This window comes from Malaclemys terrapin, chromosome 13 (assembly GCF_027887155.1).
Source record: "Malaclemys terrapin pileata isolate rMalTer1 chromosome 13, rMalTer1.hap1, whole genome shotgun sequence".
NCBI lineage: Eukaryota > Metazoa > Chordata > Testudines > Emydidae > Malaclemys > Malaclemys terrapin.
Window position 1 is genome coordinate 3811707 of NC_071517.1, and position 19880 is coordinate 3831586.

Consider the following 19880-nt stretch of genomic DNA (forward strand, 5'->3'; position numbering starts at 1 on the left):
AGGCAAGTTTTAAGGCTAGTTTTGAACTCTGGGCCTATACCGTACATGGGAGCGAGTTCAGGGGCTGACGGGTCCCCCCATCAATGGTAGGGAACTCAGAAAGACCAGAGTACAGAGGTAGGGCCTGGAGAATCAGGGCAAGGCTTCAGGAAGGTGACACTGACCTGGCCGAAGGCGCCAAGTGCCCCTTCTCCCCCGTGGGATTATTCGCACCCGCCTGGCTAAGTGAAATGGAGACCGTGCGCTATGACTAACAAAGGAGGGGGCATGCAGGTTCTCTCTCTCTCACCAAGGCTTTATCCTGCCAGGTGCTGAGTGCCCTCGCCCACCAATGAGCGGCACTCAGCACCTTGCAGGGCCCAGTTCCGAATAAACGCCAAGCTCAGCTACTCTAGCACCCGCTGGACGTCTGTCTGTCCCTCTGTCCTCCTCGAACTGAAAACGCAGCACCTCTCGCAACGTGCTCGCCCGTGTGAAGCTCCTCACGGCTTAACTGCAATTGTGTCAACCCCCGGGGTGTTTCGGGGACCCGTCCTATCATGTCACTCAACCCCTCTGCCTTGGTTTCCCCCACCCCCGAAACCCAGGGCTAATAAGTGTTACCTCCCTGGCATGGGAGGGCCTGGTTAATGTTCAGACAGCGCTTTGGAGTGGCAGCGCACCACGCAAGGGTTAAGAGTCCGTGGCCCAAAACACAACCGCCCCCAGTCGTGTGACTGCAGGGAGCGGAGCACCCCGCGACGCCGGGGGGATGAGAGGGGTCAGCCCCGGGTGGACAGGCTGGGCCTAGGCTGTTCTCGCCGCTCTGAAACATTCGGGAAGTCATGGCTGTGCCGCGACATCGCCATGGAGACGGGCAGTGGTGCTTTTGCTCAAACAACGCTCCGGCTCCCCTTCAGCTTAGCGAGGGATGCCGAGGCTGGGAAGGCAAAGACAAGTCACTAAGGCAGCTCTGGCTCAGGGGCCCGATCCTGCTGGGAGCTGAGCATGCCTGACTCCTGTGATGTCAATGGGCCTGATCCTGGGAGAGGCTCTGAGGTGCTTCCCAGCAGTTCAGAGCGTCAGGCCCTGGAGGAAGGGCCGGTAGCCTGAAGAGAATGGCCAGGAGGATTTTCTGAGCCTTTAGCTCCTGCAGGGAGGGGTGAGAGGGAGAGGTCTCTCCCAGTGGCTTTGAATTAATTCTGGGTAGACCCCAGGAGGTCCGACTAGAGGATCACAGTCGTCCCTTCTGGCCTTGGAATCTCTGAATCTTCCCTGCAAAACCCGGGTGGATTTGCTAATCCCAGGGCAAAGGGGGAAGGTCTGTGGCTTTTTCTAACAGTGATTCATTGGTGCTGTGAGTGCATCAGGGGCCCTGAGTGCGCTGGGCGCTGTACGTATGCACACAGCACAAACGGAGGGGCCCTGCCCTGAAGAGCAAAACCATGCTCCCTTTGCCCAATCCTAAATCCCTCTTTTTGAAAAGAATCCTGCAGTGCCCACAAGCCCCTTCTTGACGGGCTGGGCAGCTCCTGGAGCCCAATGCTGCAGTCGGACCAGCAGTTCCATTCTCCCCCCCTCTGCCCAGCTGAGAGAGACGGTACTAAGTCAGCGGTCATGGGGCCAGCTGAGGCTAATGATGTAGATTTGCCACGGCCCTGCACCTTGCGTCAGCATTTAGGTGTAAAATGCGACTGCATCAGAGCGGAAGCCAATTGGGCTCCCTTTGCAATGGCTGCATGAGGCACAGGGCTCCTTTGAGCATGGACTCCCTGATAATGCTTTGCATTTCCCCAGCGCCTTCCAGCTACAGCTCCTCCAAGGCTTTGCAAAGCTGGGGAACCAGAGGTGCAGAAAGGGGACGCGCCTGGCTCAGTGTCACACAGCAGGTGGGTGGGAGAAATGGGACTAGAACCCAGGAGTGCTGACGCCCACGCTCCTGCCCTGACCACTACACTGCACTGCCCCCATTTAGTTGTCCTGCTGGTGGGAGGTGCAGGACTGGAGAAACTGTGGAGCGTATGCTCAGGATAGTCCAATACAGATGGCAGAGAAAGGGCAGCTCATGATACTCTGTCTTGCACAGATGGCCTCCAGGGTGCCCTGAGCATTGCCAAATCTATGGGCAGGGGTGGGGAGATTCAGGCCTTGGATATTGGAAGGAGACACAGATAAGAATGGCCATACCAGGTCAGACCAATGGTCATCTAGCCTGGTAGCTTGGGCCAGTGCCTGATGTTTCAGAGGGAATGAACAGAACAGGGCAATAATCGAGTGACCATCCTGTCGTCCAATCCCAACTTCTGGCAGTCAGAGGTTTAGGGGCACCCAGAACACGGGGTTGCGTCCCAGAGCATCTTGGCTAATAGCCATTGGTGGACCTGTCCTCCAGGTGCCTTTGCCCTGCCGTGATGCCGTTGCCCTGCAATGAGGCTGTACAGAGATCGACTCGCTGGCCGTCACTCCAGCATCACTCCTTGTTCAGAGATTGAACGAGACGCAGCTGCCTGCATTGCCCGTCTCTGCTGCTGTCAATGAGTTGGCAGAAAAGCCCTGCCTGTGCTTGCAACCTCTTCCTCTCTTGGTCCGAGATTTCGGGGATCATTTTTCCCAGTGCACTCAGTTTCCCTGACCTGAGATGTACTCCAAAGCTGTCTGGGGCATGGTCTGGTGAGAAGCAGCAGGGGTTAGTGGTTAATGCAAAGGACTGGGAGTCCGGACTCCTGGGTTCTCTTCCTGGTTCTATGACTGCCTCGCTGTGTGTTTTGAGCAAGTCACTTTCTCTCCCCATTGGTTTCCCGCTCTGTAACGCGGGGGTGGCACTCATCTCTTCGTTCCCAGGTGGGTGGTGAGGATAAATGAATTCCTGTTGCTAACATGCTTTCAGGAGGTGCTGGAGATATGCACAGTATCCCTGCTTGACACATTCAGTCCCCTCAAGTCATGGCTATGCGGCCACACTGAACTCAGAGGCTGCTCAGGACACAGAGGGTTCCTGCTTTTCATCTCTAGATCTGGCTTATCCTTCCTCCGATTCCCAATCAAGGGGACTTGGGCTGAGGCACTCAGCACCTCGCCGGACTGAGTTCTGACGGGATATTTGTCCATGTCACAAAACCACTATGCAGCCTGGCACAACAGCTAATCCCAGAGCGTGCCCAGCCCAGCGCTCCCAACCAGCAGTCCTACAATAACAAACCGGCCTGTACAGCGACCAACAATAACCAACGGGCACTCGCCAGCAACCCCACAGTAATCAAACCCATGTGTACTGCCCAGCATTGCCGACAATAAACAAAGCAACACAGCACTCACAAGCAACCCTACAATAAACAAAGCACCTATAACCAAATAGGAGTGCAGGATCAGGCCCATGCTGGATAGGAGAAGGAAAACACCATTGGGAAGGATGGCGTTAGTAGTTCTCTCTCTGCTTCCCAATATCCTTGAGGTTTACTGTGCTCTGCTAGGACCGAGAGGAGTTTTAATTAACCTCATTAATGAGCCCTGGGGGCAGTCCAATGTGTGAAATAACAACACCCCCGCCCTCCGCACACCAACACGAGACTGCCAAAATCAACACGCCTGCTGTAAATCTCCTGGTTAATTTCACTTGCTGGGGGCACACCAGGCTTTTCTGAATGTACCATCTGTCAGGACAAATTCCCTTGAAAATCAAGCGTGTAAAACACATCAGCGATGGAACTGCCGTTGCTTAATTGCAAGCATGCAAGATGGCAGAATCTTTTGGGGAACAATTTGAAGGAAGCCAAACCAGCTCTCTCCCCAGGCAGTAAAAATTCCACCGGGATAGTATAAATGGGTGAATTTAGGGCTTAGACCGCTTAGCGCTGCCACAGCTCATACATGCGCTGCACCTCGGCAGTGCTCACCCATGCATCTCAATCCAGACCTGCAGCAGTCCCTGCGTTTCCGGCCTGGGGCCCTCCCCCAGCAGGCGCTGTCCGGGACACAGCCCGGAGTGGGTTTTATGAGCTGCGGGAAGAAGATGAGACTCCCCCATCATGGTTGTGACCCGAGTTCTGACCTGAGCCCAGACCGTGGGCACAGAACCCCTCCCTTTTCCCAGAGTGGGTTGTTCCTGACGGCGCTGCAGCCTTACTCCAGGGAGAATCCTGGCCCTCCAGACCTGCAGGTGGAGCACAGGCAGACAGCACAAGCGCCTGCGCAAAGTGGTTACCGTGCATTGGTGGTTGAGGATGCACACAAGGGTCATGGTTCCCTGCTTCAGGGTGGGGCCGCTGTGCACATGTGTTTGCTGGGCATATGTCTGTCCCTGAGCAAACCCTGCTGCACACTGGACATGGGAGCCTAAGAAGTTCCTATTGGCTCCCTCCCACCCCCCTTGCAGCTGCACAAGATGCTCCCACTTACTCCAAATAGCCTTTGGAGGCTGCACCCACCTGGCAGGGGGAGGTTTCGCTGGAACCCTCCCCCCACCCAGGTTGAGGCGCCGAGTTCCCCAAGGCTGAAGATTCTCACCCCCGGGGCGGCAGGACATCCCACTGCTTTCACATCATAGGCGTTTGGGCTGAGTCGGGTCCCGGATCAGGCCCAAACCATTTCATGGACAGCTTCTCTTGCCTCGAGCGTGTCTGGGGGACAAACGGAGCTTCATTAATTCGTCCTCATTAAGGCCCAACCTTTTTAAAAGTGGGACCTCAGTTCTTGGGGCCAGGCCGACTTTCAGCACCCAGCGACATCAGCTGCAGTTGTGGGTGCTCAGCCATTCAGAAAGCCAGGAGCAAGTGGGGACCCCAGAAAAATGAGGCACCCCCCCCCATCCGGGGCCTCTTCTGGGGAAAAGTTGGCCTTAACTGAACAGTTGTTCCCAGGAGCAGAAGCTCAGCCCCATGGTTTGTACAGCGTGAAGTAGCCAAGCATTTAACTTTCCAAAAGGTTTTGCTCTTAGACGAGACTTCTGGGCACACTTTACAACTAGCCAACTCTGTCCATCTCCTTCCCTTTTCTGCCACTCGGAGCACGTCCACACCAGCAAGCTGCATTGGTTTAACCCTAAGGTGCGATTTTTAAACCAAACTGGTGCTAACGGCCACGGGTACACTCCTATTGCGTTTAAAACCAGGAGGCTTATTTTCATTGGTCTAAGTCAACTGGGAGCAGGTGTAAACTAAACCGCTGTAAGTCCTGTTGACACTGAAAGAAGCAAGTTCCCACCATTTCCATTCATTTAAAAAAAAAAACCAAACGACGTAAGTCAAAGAGGTGCATTTCTGCGTGTAGACAGGACTCAGCGTTGCTACACAACGCAAGTGGCTAGCAAGCTCTGGATAAAGCTGCGGTACAGGTTTCTGCGGGAGAAGTCCTGCAAATATTCATCAGGAGAGAGATGTTGAAGCAGACCTCTCTCTCCCCACCGCTACTTTCTTTCCATACCAATAACTCCCACGCTACCCACGAGATAGTCAGCACCTCCAACCCAGCTGGTGCACTGCCAGTGCTGTACCACTAAACCTGCACCTAACAAAGCCTCAAGCCTAGCAATCATGACACCATCTTTCATTTTAATGTGACATGTTCCTCTTGGTTTTAATCCCAGGAGGATCAATAGTAGATTTTATTTTTGTTGTTGCAAAGCCTTGGTTAATATTTACTTCCTCCTTATAAAAATGGCATATAGCAGCATACCTCAGACAGCCCAGAGATAAAACGGGGTCCTTGTGTGTGTGTGTGTGTGTGTGTGTGTGTGTGTGTGTGTGTAAAGACAGCTGGGGGAGGGGAGGAGATTGCTTACACGCGTGAGCCCAGACGTCGATTACCCTCTCTGAAGGCAACGGCGTTGCATATCGGTAACTGCGGGCAGAATTTCACCCCTGAGCAGGTGTTAAATGTAAATTTAACAGAGCGGAGAGGGGCATAGATCAAGATTCTGGTTCAAAACAAATGAAGGGCACGTTCATCTGATGGAAGCAACTGGGCAGAACTCTGCTTTGCACCAGCAGAACGCTAACCTATGCGAGTTCAAATCCCGGGGCCAGATCCTCCATGGCTCTGCACCTTGTGGAGCTATTGCCCCCAGGGTAAATGGTTCCTCGGCTGAATGAGGAGCTCTGTCCGCCCCGTTGCACTTATTTCGCTCTGCTGTAACCGACCGTGCCCAGGGGTGGGGTTCTAGGGAATACGGCCTGTAGCACTGTGGGCTTTGGAGGCGTGGTGCTAGGCGGAAGGATCGGGGCTGGCTCCAAAGGGAGGGGGGAGAAACCTTGTATTTGAGGCACAGGACTGGGAGTGGGGAGGCTCCCAGCGGGAGCTTGGGCACAGCCGTAGCCAAAGTTTTCCAACGACTCCCGCTCAGCTGGGCTGCTTTCACTTTTGGGTGCCCAGCTTGTGGTACATCAGCACCCAGGGAATGGAGTCGGCCCAATGAGAACCAAGCTTGGAAACCACTGGCTTTAACTTCTGCAGGGCTCGGTTTCCTCATCTGTAAAATGGGACGGGAATGATTTGTAAAGCTTTCAGACACTAGGGTGACAAGTGCCACCAAAATGCCTCGGACTGACCAGAGAACAAGGTGAGAGCTGGAGGGAGGCCTGGCTGTGTACCTGGTGAGCTTTCTTCCTCCAGACAATGGGATTTACATACTTCCCCTCTGAAATCTATACGGCCGTAATGCAGGCGTCGTTTCTCTAGCACTCCACAGCACTGGAGAACAAACATTCAGCTCCCCTCGCTGCTTCAGAAGAGGTCACTCCCATCTCCCCAGGGCTTCCTCTTCTCCCGAAAGCACCATGTCACCAGAAACCAGGTCTAGGTTGCTGGTTATACTGGTGCAATTGGAGACCTACTGGTGGTTTAAAGAAAAAAATGTCTGTTCTGTCTTCCCCCCCCCCCCCGCCCCGATCAGACCCCTTAAGACACGGGGTTTCCCTATTCCCTACAGATCACTCTGCCGGGGTGGATTGGGGGTGAGGAGCAGATCTGATTAGCATCAGTAGATTTCTCTACAGGTGAACCCAGCAATTACCATTTGCTCTAGCCTCCAACATGTGATCCTCACTGACCCAGCTAACGTATTTACATCTATCACCATAGTATCTTGGCACCATGGCTCCAGACTCCCCCAAGCACTTTACAGCTGCCTTCACAGGGGTGGAGAAGCTGGGCTCTGCTTTCTGAAGAGAGTTAGTCCAGATTTACATCACTGTAACTGAGAAGACAATTTGGCCCGGCAGTATCACAGCTCATTCCCCCAGAATCCGAACCCACCCCCCAGTGGTGACTAAATTTTAGAACCAAGCACACCCCAACCATGCCTGGCATCTGTCAACATGTTAGACAGAGTTGTCAAATATCCCTTAGCCTCTCACTTGTACCTTCTTTAGACAACATCTGCAGCGTCAGAAACGTCCACGCTCAGAGCAATGGCAAAGTAAGGCATCCACCTTGTAATAACTGATGGCCAGCGGCTTGTAAATTACAACCCCAGGAGTCTTGCTAGCCAGCCTTCGCCCAGGAACATCGACAGAAAACATGCACGTGGAACTTAAAGTCCTCACTGAACAGCCAAAGAGAGAGAGCCAATGGATTCAATAGAGCCTTAGTGTGTGTGTGTGTAATAACACCACACAAAGCACACGTACACCTCCGCAATATTCCAGTAGCTGTTTCACTCAGAGCACCATGAATGCTGGAACTGAACGGCACCAAAATCTGTGTGTGTCTCTGCAGATTAAAAACTTGCAGATACTTTCAATGGGAAGGATGCTGCTGCTAATCTCTGACGCCTCTCAGTGAGCCTCTCGCTAAAAGTCCCTGCCATATTCCACTAGAGGAAAACAACAGAAAAGCAATGGCTGTGTGACTATGGGAACCCACCACTAGCCCAGGACTGAAGATGGCCCATGCCGCCCGCTGGAGCAGTGTTTATAGTTCATTGCAGGTGGAAGAAGGGAAACAATATACATTTGAGGAAGAAGAGAAAAGCTTTTTTATGGCAAGTTGATTTAAGCAGGGGGATGGAGGGAGGGAAAGGGGCTGTATTTGAAGCTGCTCTAAGGTCTGGGATGTGAGAAGTAGCGCTGGATAGATGGACTGGTGGGCAGAGTCCAGGTCAGGTGATCAAAGGTGCACCACAAATATAACTGCTCACGTATACACCACCCCCATGTATCCGACTGCACAGGTGTGTGTATATAAACAGATCTTCCAGGCTGCCTCAAGGCTTCCATTGTAATGGGAATTGGGTTCCAGATCTCTTAAGAGATCTAAGTCCTATCTGTCCATCCTCCCACTCCCCCCCCCCCCACACACACACACACTCTCTCTCTCTCTCTCTCTCTCTCTCTGTACTGGGGCTGGGATATTTTCCTTCCGATGTGATTTCTTTCATTTTGATCTGTTGCTTCCCCGGTGGCAGGAAAAGCAACTTGTAAATAAATACAATACTAGTCTCATAAAACTAGGGGAGCTTCAGGAGATTCATTCTTAAAAATATAAAATTTTACTAGTTGGGTAATAAAACGAAATATTTTTCATGTCCTACTGGAGGATCTGTGTGTGTGTGTGTGTGTGTGCTCTGATTCTTAAGACTTCTCTCTCTCATATTCAGCTGAGTCTCCTGCTTTGCAAAGAAACAGACATGAATAGCTCTGTCTAGACATATGTGATCTATGCTGTATGGAGCATGTTGGTATGTGTAACCAAATCTAGCAGAAATGCCTCCACATGCTCCCCTCAGTTACACATGTGCAACTCTACTGAATTTGCCCATTTACATGGTTGTGGTTAGAGATGTGTGAACATGTTCTGAATGTCCAAACACATCCCTGGGGGTAACACCAGTGCAGCCAATGCAGTTGCAACAGGAATGAATTTGGCCCATGACTTCATGTTATATATTTAAACACGTGTGTGTGTGTGTGTGTGTGTGTGTGTGTGTGTTTTTTCCATGTATGAAGTTGCATCTGAGCAGCATCTTTCTGAATATTCAAAACCTACCTGCCTTCTGCTGAGAGGCTACTCCTGGTACAGGCCCCTGTCCCCGCATTACCATCCCCTAAGACAAGCAAACAAAGACAAAGTACTCTTGACCTGACTTGCTATGTGCTACTGCCATATAAAGGAGTGGGGAGGAGGAGAAGGAAAGAGGACAGCTGAGAAGGGCAATCCTGGAGTCCTCTCAGATGCTTGTCTGAAGGTCACCATTGAGCAGAGTCCTTTGAGTTTCCGTGGTCTCATTTAGCCTGGATTTGTCCTGCTTGCTGTCGCTCCTGTCCGCATCATCCATGCCACTGACCTTCACCAGGCAGAGAACGTTCTGAAAGCTCTTCTTGAAGTTGTCGGACAAAAAGGCGTAGAGGATGGGGTTGGCACAGCTGTTGGCATAGGTGAGGACCACGACGAAATCGAACATACCCTTGAGGAAGGGCGTAGGGGTGATGAAGACGGAGACGGAGGAGACGTTAAATATGTAGAAGGGAAGCCAGCAGAAGATGAAGACTGCCACTACAATGGAGACCATCCTGGTGACTTTCTTCTCTGACTTTTTTCTCTTGGAGGAGCCCACTCTGATCCCAGAGGACTTGACTTTGATAATGATGAACAAGTAGCAAAGGCAGATAATGGTGAGGGGCACCAGGAAGCCCAGAATGAAGGTATAGATGATGAACCCTGTGTACCACGCGCTGGACTTGCCTGGCCAGATGATGGTGCAGCTACTCCTTCCATGGGTGTTTTGGATCCCGGCATAAATCATGATGGGCATAATGACCAGAAGGGAAACGCCCCACACGGCCACGTTAATCATCTTGGCTGTTCTGGGCCTTCTCCACTTGGCGGATTTGATGGGGTGGACCACAGCCAGATACCTGTCGATGCTCATGACGGTCAGGCAGAAGATGCTGGTGAACTGGTTGATCCCATCCACCGTCATGACAATCCGGCAGATGGCTCTGCCGAAGGGCCAGTGGACCAGAGCCACCTGCATGGCCAGGAATGGCAGCCCCAGCATGAAGAGCTCATCTGCGATAGCCAGGTTCAGGATGTAGATGTTGGTGATGGTCTTCATCTTGGCATAGCGGAGGATGACGTAGATCACCAGGGTGTTGCCGCACAGGCCTATGATGCACACCCCAAAGTAGATGAAGGTAAGGATGGCGTTGCTGGTCAGGTCAAAATGCTGGCCCGTAGTGTTCTGGGAGGCGTTGGCCGACATCTCCGTGGAGAAGTTGTCGAACTGGGAGGCCGAGGAGAACCAGAACTCAGTGACATTGGGCAGCTCGTACGCCAGATCCATGGTGCCGTTGTTCACGGGGCAGGTAAAACTCAGATGAAATGAGTTCTCATCTTTGTTTGTTTAGGGGAGTGGGGCAGAGAGAGATCTAAAAATCAAACAGAGAACAAAACAAGAATAAAGAAGCACCTTTGTTATTGTTTAACCCTCCTGCTTCAGGGCTTAAGACAACTTCTTGCTGATGGGGTTGGGGGGGGAGGGGTTCAGCAGAGAGGAATGTTCCCTGGAGACAGTTTCTCCCATGACTACCTCTTGCAGTTTTTCTTTACCTTCTACTGTAGCCTGTGTCCTATTCCGGAGGCTGATCTAGCTAGACCACTGATCTCAGGCAGGTTAGAAATTTCTTCCTTCCTTCCTGGTGTTTTTGTAACATCTAAAATATTACCGCCCAAACCCCGTCCTGAGGAAAACCCATCGACGGCAGTAGCGTTACCCCAGGAATGGCGTTGGCCTGGCAAATCAAATACAGTAGTAGCATGGACGAGCCTTAGTTCAATGAAACCAACTAAAATGTGCCAGCGGTTTTTATGACGACTCAGGGGCTAAGAAGGAACGGTTGCTGCAGCCGGTTCCTGTGGAAAACCTGTTCTGCGCCCTTTCGAACGCTCAGGGAAATGCATGCACCAAGGCCAATTGTTTTCGGTTTTTTATAAGTACCCTGAACAATCTTGCATGTTTTCCAATTGCACTTCCTCTCCCTTCGCTCCCCCCCAGTCCACCATCCCATCCTCTCGAACTCCCCCAGACCGTCCTCTCCAGCAGCAACTTCAGCACAGCCTGTCTAAAGCTGTCTGCTGTTCAGTCCAAGCACGAGCCCCTTGCTAGGCTGGTGTGCATCTGCTCCAGCTGCGCTGTGGCGGGAGCAACAGGACGCCGCTGCATGTCTTAACTGGCACCTTCAGCAGAAGGGCCACCGCTGGCAGAGAAGCCCCTCCTGGCTCCTAGCCCTCCGGGCTTCTCTTGTGCAGATCCCCGGGAACTGGGCTCCAAAGGGGTAAAGGGGGGAGCCCCCCCCGGGCTTGGCTCAGGGAGGGAGGGGCTGTTCCCTGCCTTGGGCACTGGCTCCGACCTCGCCTGGGGCAGGGGATTAGTGGGGCGAGGCGGAGGGTAAGGAAAGCCAGCGTGGGGCAGGGGAGGGACGAGAGGGAATGAGACCTGATGGCTGGGGGGGGAACACGAGCTCGCTGGGGGGCTGTCTCCTTGCCAGAGCCGCTGCTGAGACCAGAGGAGGGGGCAAGCCTCAAAGGGTTCAGTGAAGATGGGGAGGGAGAAGAATGGAAAAGATGGGAGGGGGCACAGAAAAAATTCAAAAGGAGCCCCCCCCAACCTCCCTCCCTCCCCAAAACGCACATGCATCGTTTCCCCTCCACCCCCACCAGGAGCAAGTGAAGGACTCTGCAAACTCCACCAGCTCCTGGTAGCAAACCGAGACCCATTCCCTAAAGAGCCCCCCCCCCCCCCGAGCTATTCCCCCAAACCAGAGCCCCCCTCCCGCAGCTAGTCACAGGCTCCCGAGCAGGGAAGAGCCGGCCAGCCCCCCTCTTCCCCTTTGCACCAAGCCAGGCTGTCCCTGGCTCCAAACAACCGGGGGGGGGGCTGTTTCTCCGGAGCCCCCCAGAAAGCCCCAGCCTGGTCAGATCTCAGCCCTGCCTTGCAGCCTCCCCCAGCGCAGGTCCCAGAGCTGCCTTCCCCCTCCAGAAGTTTGCACCTGCTGCAAGTCTGGCAGCCCCAGCCCAGCTCCCCTTCGCGCTCACTCACATTTTTCTGGTCCTGGGGGGGGGGCGTTTCGCCTGCCGCAGCTTTGCCCCGGTTTGCAGGGACTCCAGCTCTGCCCGGGGGGACGGGAGCTCCGCGGCTGCCTGCCTGGACGAGGCGCCGGGAGCCAGGCGCCCGCAGCGGGCTTCAGGCTCGCACCCAGGCGGAGCTAACGCCGCAGGAGCATCTCCCAGGTGCTCCTCCAGCAACAGAGGCGAGGAGAGACCCTCTCCTCCCCCGGCCCTGCCCCTGCCCCTGCCCCACGCGCAGCGGCTGCGTCATGCAAAGCAACTGCTCTATTTGCACCAGTGCACGGGTTCTGTGCCGGGGGGAGGCAGCGTCTCTGGGCAGGGGCCGAGCTTTGAGCACGCAGCCCCCTCCCCTGCCCCTCCTCCCCGCTGCAGAAGGGAGGGGGGCCGGTTTGCCCTGCAGGAGGCAGGCGGCATTGGACGTGGGAAAATCCCTCGGCTCTGCCCAGGGATTTAGCAGCGGCAGGGCTGGCAAGGGGGGGGGGGAGCGGGGGTGATGCCACAGTGGCATGCAGTGGGGCCAATGCAGCTGCCGCGCCGCGTGTGCGTCTCACAGCGGGTGGTGTGCTCGTGCCCAGACGCAGCTGCATTCTTGGGAGGAGGATGACCACCCGGGGGGGGGGGAATCGATGCAGGGTGCGTTGATCTGGACCTAGGGAACTAAAGGGTTGTCCCCCTCCCTCCCCATGTGGCCAGAACACAAAGAGAGGGGGAGGGGAATGCAGCTCCCGCTCCTTTGCCTCAAATTCAAGCCGCTTTTAAAACCCCAGGGAAACCAATTTTCTCTCCAAGAACGTTGTCGCCCCCACAGCAAGCCCAGCATGCAAGAAACGAGCCGCGTTCCTCTGAGCTACGGTTTAATCTGCACAGTGGTTTTGCCCCCAAAGAAGGAATTTGTTCCAAGCAATCGCTGAGTGGCTAGAGCACCCAGCAAGCTGCTGAGAAGCAGAGGGGGTTGGTTTTATTGGGGGGCAGGGGGATGAGGGGGCTAAGGGAGATGTGCAGCACTGCAGAAAGGGAAGGTAGCCGTGAGACCTACATGCACCAGAGACGGGAAGGATGGGGTGGGAGGGCCTCAAATGAGAGGCGCACCCAAGTAGGGAGCTAGGTTACCCCTGCAAGAGGCACTTGTGAGGGTGGGCGATAAGCCTGTAGCCAGCGCCGGTTGGATTTCCCAAGCAGGCTCTGTTCGGAGTGCAGCAGGTGAGCACCAGGCTGGCGTGGAGCAAGGCAGTGTGGCGGGGTGAAGGTGGAAAAACATGAATGAAGGAGGGTGAGATTTTTCCAGGATCGTTTTTTAAAGATGAACCATGGAAGGGAGAGCGAATCTCATCAACCTTCTCTGCGTTGGAGTTTTTAGTTTCACTAGTTCAGGCTCTTTGGTCAGAAAACAGTGTCGTGTTTCTACAGGACTTTTCCCTGATCTGAGCAAACGGGGACTGGAAAGAAAAGGCCTCTGAAAAGAGCTTATATTGTTTATCCAGGGGAGAGCCATCAGGCCTGCTGTTCCTTTCCATCCTGACTTGCTTTCCTTTGGGTGTGCTTAGTGCAGGGGACTGAGACGAACCAACCCCCCTGGGCCAGTTGATTCCCACCTGCGTGACACAAGGAAAGGGCCCAGCCTTGCATGTGTGCTCACGTGATTTGTCCTTGCTCGCTGCAGCAGACATGCTGACTTCAGCAAGGTGCTTTTGTGGGTGTAGAGGATGCAGGCTCCGGCACTGAATCACTCACCCTCCTTGTGCCTCGACTTTCACCGCTGTCGAGTTCTCTCCCCTGAAGCGGGTGTTGTGAGACTCCATTTCTTTTCATTATTGCTTCCAGATTTATTTGAGGCCAGCGCCATGACTCTCCTTGGCACCAGGTTTAAGACAATAAACCCAGACGTGCGGGGAAAAACACACCGATGCGTCTGCTACCGCTGGAACTGCCTGCTGCAGCAGGACCGATCAGACCAACGTGTCACTTAAACAGTCTTGATGGCCCTGAAATGGGGAAGTAATCCCAGCTGGGAAAGTGCACAGACAGCACCCTGGCCCCATGAGTTCAACTCCTGGGGCTAACAAGGGGTTCCAGGTCCCAGCTGTCCTGGCGAGAGCACAGGGAGAGGTGGAGAGTGTGATGCAACCTTTGCAAAGTGCTTTGAGATCTCTGCCTGGAATGTGTGATGTGCTGAGAGCTATGGATGGGCAGTCTGTCTTCCACCAGGAGTTAGTTACCAAATAACAATGACTTGAGCAGGGTTGGGGGAGTTAACCTCTGCTCTGGTTTGTGGGAGAGCTTGGATGCAATGAAATAATAGCTACTTCCCTGCACCGTCCTTCATCACTTATCAAAGAGACAAGAGAATGCAGGAAATGAAGAGCAGCTTGGACCAAAGAGCCGGGCGATTAACCCAGAGCGGGGCTGAAATTCCCACTTGTGGTTGGAAGTTCACGTCCCAAGGCAGCGCTGAAGCCCTTGGGGTGCAAAGGAAAATCATTAACAGTCTCATAAATCCCAAGGAGGATGGAAAAATCCATTCCCTGAAATAAACAGCCTGGAAATAAATATTCCAATTAGGCTCATAAACGAGCGCAGGGTATCAGGGATCTGAGAGAGCAGATGGTGCAGCTGTCAGCATCCTAGTGAGAGGGTTATTTGTACCTTGCTGAGTCCCGTGTGTGGTGCTTTAGATGCTGTCCTTGATCCAGGCAGCTGCTCTGTGGGGAAGCCAAGGCCGGGCGCTGACGTTTCCTTGGACTTAGCGGAAGGCGGTTTGCACATTGTTGTCACCCGCCCCCAGCCACGGGAAGAACCTTTCCTTTCCATTCGGCATCAGTTTGAATGACCAGGCCGATAGCAGCGGCTGGACACAGGTATGGGTGGGTACCTACGCAGTGCAAGCAGCCCTTGCATTGCAAACCCCTTTGCCAATGCAGCCCTGCAGCCACCTCTGCTGACCCAGGGCTGGGGCTCTCTGCTGCATTGTCAGTGTCAGTCCCGGCCCCACAGGAGCAGACAGCTAATGGGAACTTTCTGAGAAGAGGACAAGCTCGATGACCACACACTGCTGCCTTCTCCGGTGACTTCAGCCAGAGCTGACTGTAGGGCTCCCTTGGAGGTCAGCACAGTATTTGGGAATGCACCTCCGTTCCCACAAGGGTTTAGTTATTCCTTACTGCTACCGACGAGAGGGGAGCTCAGGGCACTGGGGAGGAGGTAGGAAGCTGAGTGCAGTTCCTGCCCCTGCTGTGTGACCACATACAAGGGGCTTATCCTCTCTCTGCTGGCTCCCCCCATCAGGAACGGAGGAGACTAGGCCAGCTCTATGCTAAAAAGTGAGGTTCACCCAGTTACGTCACGCAGGGGTGTGAAAAATCCACCCCAGACCTGAAGGGGAGCTCTGTGTAGCTTGTCTCTCTCACCAACAGAAGCTGGTCCAATAAAAGATGTCACCTCACCCACCTTGTCTCTTGGGGTGCTGTCAGTTCCCTCTTTAGATCAGTAGGGGGCATTCCATTTCTCCCCCCACCCTAACCCCCAGTTTGCATTGCTAACGAGGTAAACCATTCCACATGCCCTGATCATTCCAACTCCAGGACAATACACTCTCTCTTCCTCTATAAGCTCCCCATCCATAGACTTGTGTGCATGCCCCAGCTAAGTTCTTTCCTTCTATGACAAATTCCACTGCACCAGGCCTGATGTCTACATGCTGTGTGACTTTCTTAGTTGCAGATTCTCTCTGCTGACCGATGCTTTATTCAGTGCCCTGAAGCCCAATAGCACCTGCTCCTTCTTTCCTACTGAGCAGAGCGCGCAGAGATTTGCTGTAATTTGATTCACACATCTCTGAGCTGTTGAAATGCATTTAGCATACACGCTCGCGTACAAGCCGACCTGCATCTAAACCAAACCCCTGATCCAAAAACCAAACAAAAATGACTGACTAGCATCTACGTGGCTGATTGAAATGGTATTTGGCCAGCGATGGTGAGCAGAGTCTATCAGTGTTTGTGCTGAGAGGGTCCTTCTAAGCTATTTTAGATCCTGTTAAGATTTAGGGCTGATTTCTAACCCAGCGTAGGAGCAGATCCTGTATATTTCTGTGAATGCCGGTTCAGAGGAGATGGGCTGCTATGATTTCACCCACCCCTGCAGCCTGTTCCATATGCAAATTCAAAATCCTGTGTGTAGCATTAAAACCATTTGTGAATAACTACATGGGATGTCCCACGCGGGTGACAGGCAGGGGACGTAGGCAGGAGAAGCCAGAGGGGGTTCTTAAAGTCCGATCTAGTTTCCATGCTGATTTGACGAACAGTAAAACCAGTGGGAGAGAAATGCAGGAGGGAATATCTGACCGGGAAGTCGACTGGCTTCTAAAAAATAGAGGCGCCCAAACGTAGAGGCCAGAATGTCTTTGCCAATTTGAGCTCCCCCGGCTAGCAGGCAGGCAGGCTTGACAGTAGCTCAGTTAATATATTGCTCAGACTTTACCACGATGGTTTTCTCCCTTGGTGAGAGACACTGGGGAACTGACATGCAGTGAAATCCTGGCCCTGTGGACATCAATGGGAATGTTGCCGCTGGTTCTGTTAGGACCAGAATTTCACCCTGGCTGTTGGAACTCTCGGATGGTGCGTCAGGAAAGGCCGATTTCCCAGCGTGGGCTTCACTTTTCTTTGTATTGCTCTGTCACCAGCCGAGAAGCACAACCAGCTTGCAGAGAAGTTGCCAACTGGAAACAGAAGTGTTTTCCTTTTATCAACACCATTAATGCTCTGGATGGAGCGGTTACGCCCCCTGCGCCGGATTCTCCTCTCTTTTTCACATCGGGGGCGCTGAGTCGACTTCATTGCAGCTACTACTGTTTTCCTCCGGTGTCAGCGAGAGCAGAATGGGGCCCATTGTGTGTTACAGGCTTGTTGTTAAATTGCTGACGGGTTTAATTAACTGAGTAGAGCTTGGCATGAGCCAGCACATTCCGTGAGCGTTTAGCTTCTCGACTCCCCATGGGGGTAACGGTTTGTGTTTTGGACAAGCATTGCCAGTGCTAGGAAGGGGATTTTATGCCACTAGCGCTATGCGTGGCGTTACTGCGTAGGTTTCAGTTTAAAAATAAAGCTGCAGTGGAACCATAGCTGGGGAAATCTCACGTGCTTTAGAGGAAAAGGGAGCAGAATCTGGATTCTCTTATCAGGCGAAAGCGCAGATCTGGGTGAGTAGATGTTGTGTCAGCCACAACAAAAGGCAAAGGGGTCATTGCAGAGGGTCCTCCCTCGTTCGGACAAGATTCCACTGAGGTTCTGGGAAATGATATTTTCCACCCCTGCTGTAGTTGTCTCTGGATGATCGTAAAGCATCGTGCAAGAACTAACGAAGCCTTACCCACACTCCTCCCAAGAAGTAGGTCAGGGTTATTGCATCTGAGCAATGGGGAGCCAGACCTAGAGCAGGAGTGTGGGTAGCAGCTCAAGGACTCACACTAGTGCTTGGCAATGATTGGCCGCCACTGGAGATGGGACATCAGACAGGGTGGATCAGGGCTCTGAGCTGGTAGACAAAATCCTCTTTATCTGATGCCTGGCTGGTGAGTCTTGCTCACATGATCGGGGTCATACTGGGCACCAGTTTGGAGTCAGGAAGGAATTTTCTGCAAGTCAGATTAGCTGTGACATTGTTTTTTTTTTCCTGCCTTCCTCTGCAGTGTGGGGTGTATCTCACCAGCTGGGAGCACCTGAGTATGTCCCACCTAATCAAATCCCTGGCATTGCAGGGGCCTCGGACATTGGTGGCAGCTTGTTCTCTTCCGTTCTCTGCCTGTGGCATACAGCTGAGCCTTCTGGGGAATGAAATGCTTTAGTCTAAGCCAAGTTAGGGCTCAGTATTGGGATGACTGGGTGAAATGTAATGGCCTGTGATATGCAGGAGCTCAGACTAAATGATCTAATCATCCCTTCTGGCCTTAAACTCTGAAACTATGAAATTGGTGGCAGTAGTGGGATTATTCTTTAGGTGCTGTGGCCCCTAGTGCACTGCTGTGACTACTAAATCATGCTCCTTCCTTTGGAGGCGATGTACATTGATTTCCTAAAGGTCGGAGGGGAAGTCACAGCAACCTCACTGTAAGCAAACTCACATGGGATAAGTGTCACGGAAACAGAGTTAAGGAGCAGGCTGCAGAATCTGCGGCCTGTAAAGGACATGGGGGTAGGGGCTCACTGTCTGCAGACCCTCTGTTCATGAAAGGGAATCCTGAATGTTTCCTTTCTACTAACGTCTTGCTGCGTCCTGTGTGGTCTGCCTACTCCAATTCCCAGCATGGAAGGAATAGAGGACACTTTTGGGCACAGGACAAAAATTTTGGGAGGGAAGTGGTGATCTCTGATGCATCACACACAAACCAAGTCCCACCCACTTGAGACAGCAAAACAAACCTCCGTTCCCAGGAGAACTTCAGAATATGATCCACCCTTGCCTTTCTTTCCTGCTTTGATCAGCAGTGGTCAAATGCTGGCATTTAAATGGCTGTTGTTAAACTCCAGAGTTAACACCCCCCCATTGAAATGCAGTTCACACTTACCTCCAAGCAATTGTTTCAGGCTGGCTGCAGGCTCAGGCAGGTGACATTGCATCAGTTAGACTTGGGGCACATTTTGAAGGCTGCCTGCACAGCCGTACGAATTACAGTCCTAATTCCTTTGTTTAATGAATGCTCAGAAGGTGGAACACAAAGAGCAACCCTCTCCCCCACAGCCCCCTCCACAGTCTTCACTCGGGTCCAAAGCTTTAAAACAATAAATAAATAAAATGACCAGCAAAGGATCTCAGAGCAGTGAGGTCAGCCCCAAACCCGAGCAGCAGCCTGGTGTGTTTTCTTCCCTCTGTGCTTCAAGCGTCCAATCTGCCCCTCATCCTGACTGCTTAAGCCTCCAGCTACCCCTGCTGATGAGCCAGACTCTTCCAAAGATTCTCCCCATCTTCCCTCCCAATCAGTGCCCCTTCCTGCCATCTCTAGCTGCTAACGCCAGCACCAGATTGTGTAGGAACGGTTCGCCCCCGACCACGTGGATGGGGCCCTTTCTGTCGTTCCCTTTCAACCCGGAGGCATTTTAATCATTGTTCGCTTGTGTGGATTTGGCACCACAGTGTGGCGAAAGGAGCCGACAGTCTCCCCTGAAGGAACATGGGGGAGCGGATGTCCCCCTGAATGTTAACTGAGAATTAATTACACACACGCTGAGGGATAAACCATAGCCCAGAGGTGCAGAGCAGTGACATTAACGAATGGAATACGCTCACCCAGAGCAAAACTTACCAGAGTGCCGGCCTGGTTGCTGTGTATGGAAATCCTGGTGCAGTCAGGGGGCCTCTCAACCAGGCCCATCCCCTTCCACCTAAATGTGGCTCCTGTCCTGTGACTAGATAGTCTGGTGGTCCCCCCTGCAGCTCCGGCTGCTCTCTGCGTTGTTAATTATTGACAGCAGAAACCGGGTCATCGCTCTGAGGCTTGTTTATGCTGGAGGAATTGATCCATGGTCATTTAAAGCTTCCCCTTTTTCCCCACTGGAATCCCCTGGTCTGGGGGATTCCCCGATGGCCTCACCGGGGTGGGAAGGCTGGAGCCTGCACGCCGGAACAATGGGTAAAAGAGAGCTTGTGCCAAACGATGGGCGTAAGAGGAGCAAGCCAAGTCATCAGGCCTTCATTGCGTCCCTCACGGCATGGCTGGCGCCACGCGCCGCAGACGTAGCCTTATCACCTGCCCTACGCAGTCCCATAGCTTCAACACAGAGAACGAGCCAGGAGCCAAGGGGACCAGCCGTTCTGGTTCCCATGGGCCCGTCTGAGAGGCAGCT

The 19880-nt window shown here is 53.2% G+C and overlaps 1 protein-coding gene across 2 annotated transcripts; it reads right to left on the minus strand.

Annotated features, from left to right (window-relative positions):
- Window positions 1–8270: 8270 nt before the first annotated feature.
- SSTR2 (somatostatin receptor 2) lies at window positions 8271–19431 on the minus strand. Of its 2 annotated transcripts, none has more exons than XM_054048434.1 (2): window positions 19340–19431; window positions 8271–10340 (listed from the first exon to the last, which is right to left on the minus strand). In XM_054048434.1, exon 2 carries the CDS (start codon window positions 10253–10255, stop codon window positions 9140–9142), a length of 1116 nt encoding a protein of 371 aa, XP_053904409.1. In that variant the 5' UTR covers window positions 10256–10340; window positions 19340–19431; the 3' UTR covers window positions 8271–9139. The 2 variants fall into 2 exon arrangements, with proteins under 2 accessions (XP_053904409.1, XP_053904410.1); XM_054048435.1 differs by lacking the exon at window positions 19340–19431 and adding an exon at window positions 12011–12494.
- Between the last annotated feature and the right edge of the window lie 449 nt (window positions 19432–19880).

Excerpts from the sequence above, each read along its gene's own strand:
- SSTR2 (XM_054048434.1), bottom strand. The coding sequence starts at position 10,255 with ATGGATCTGGCGTACGAGCTGCCCAATGTCACTGAGTTCTGGTTCTCC.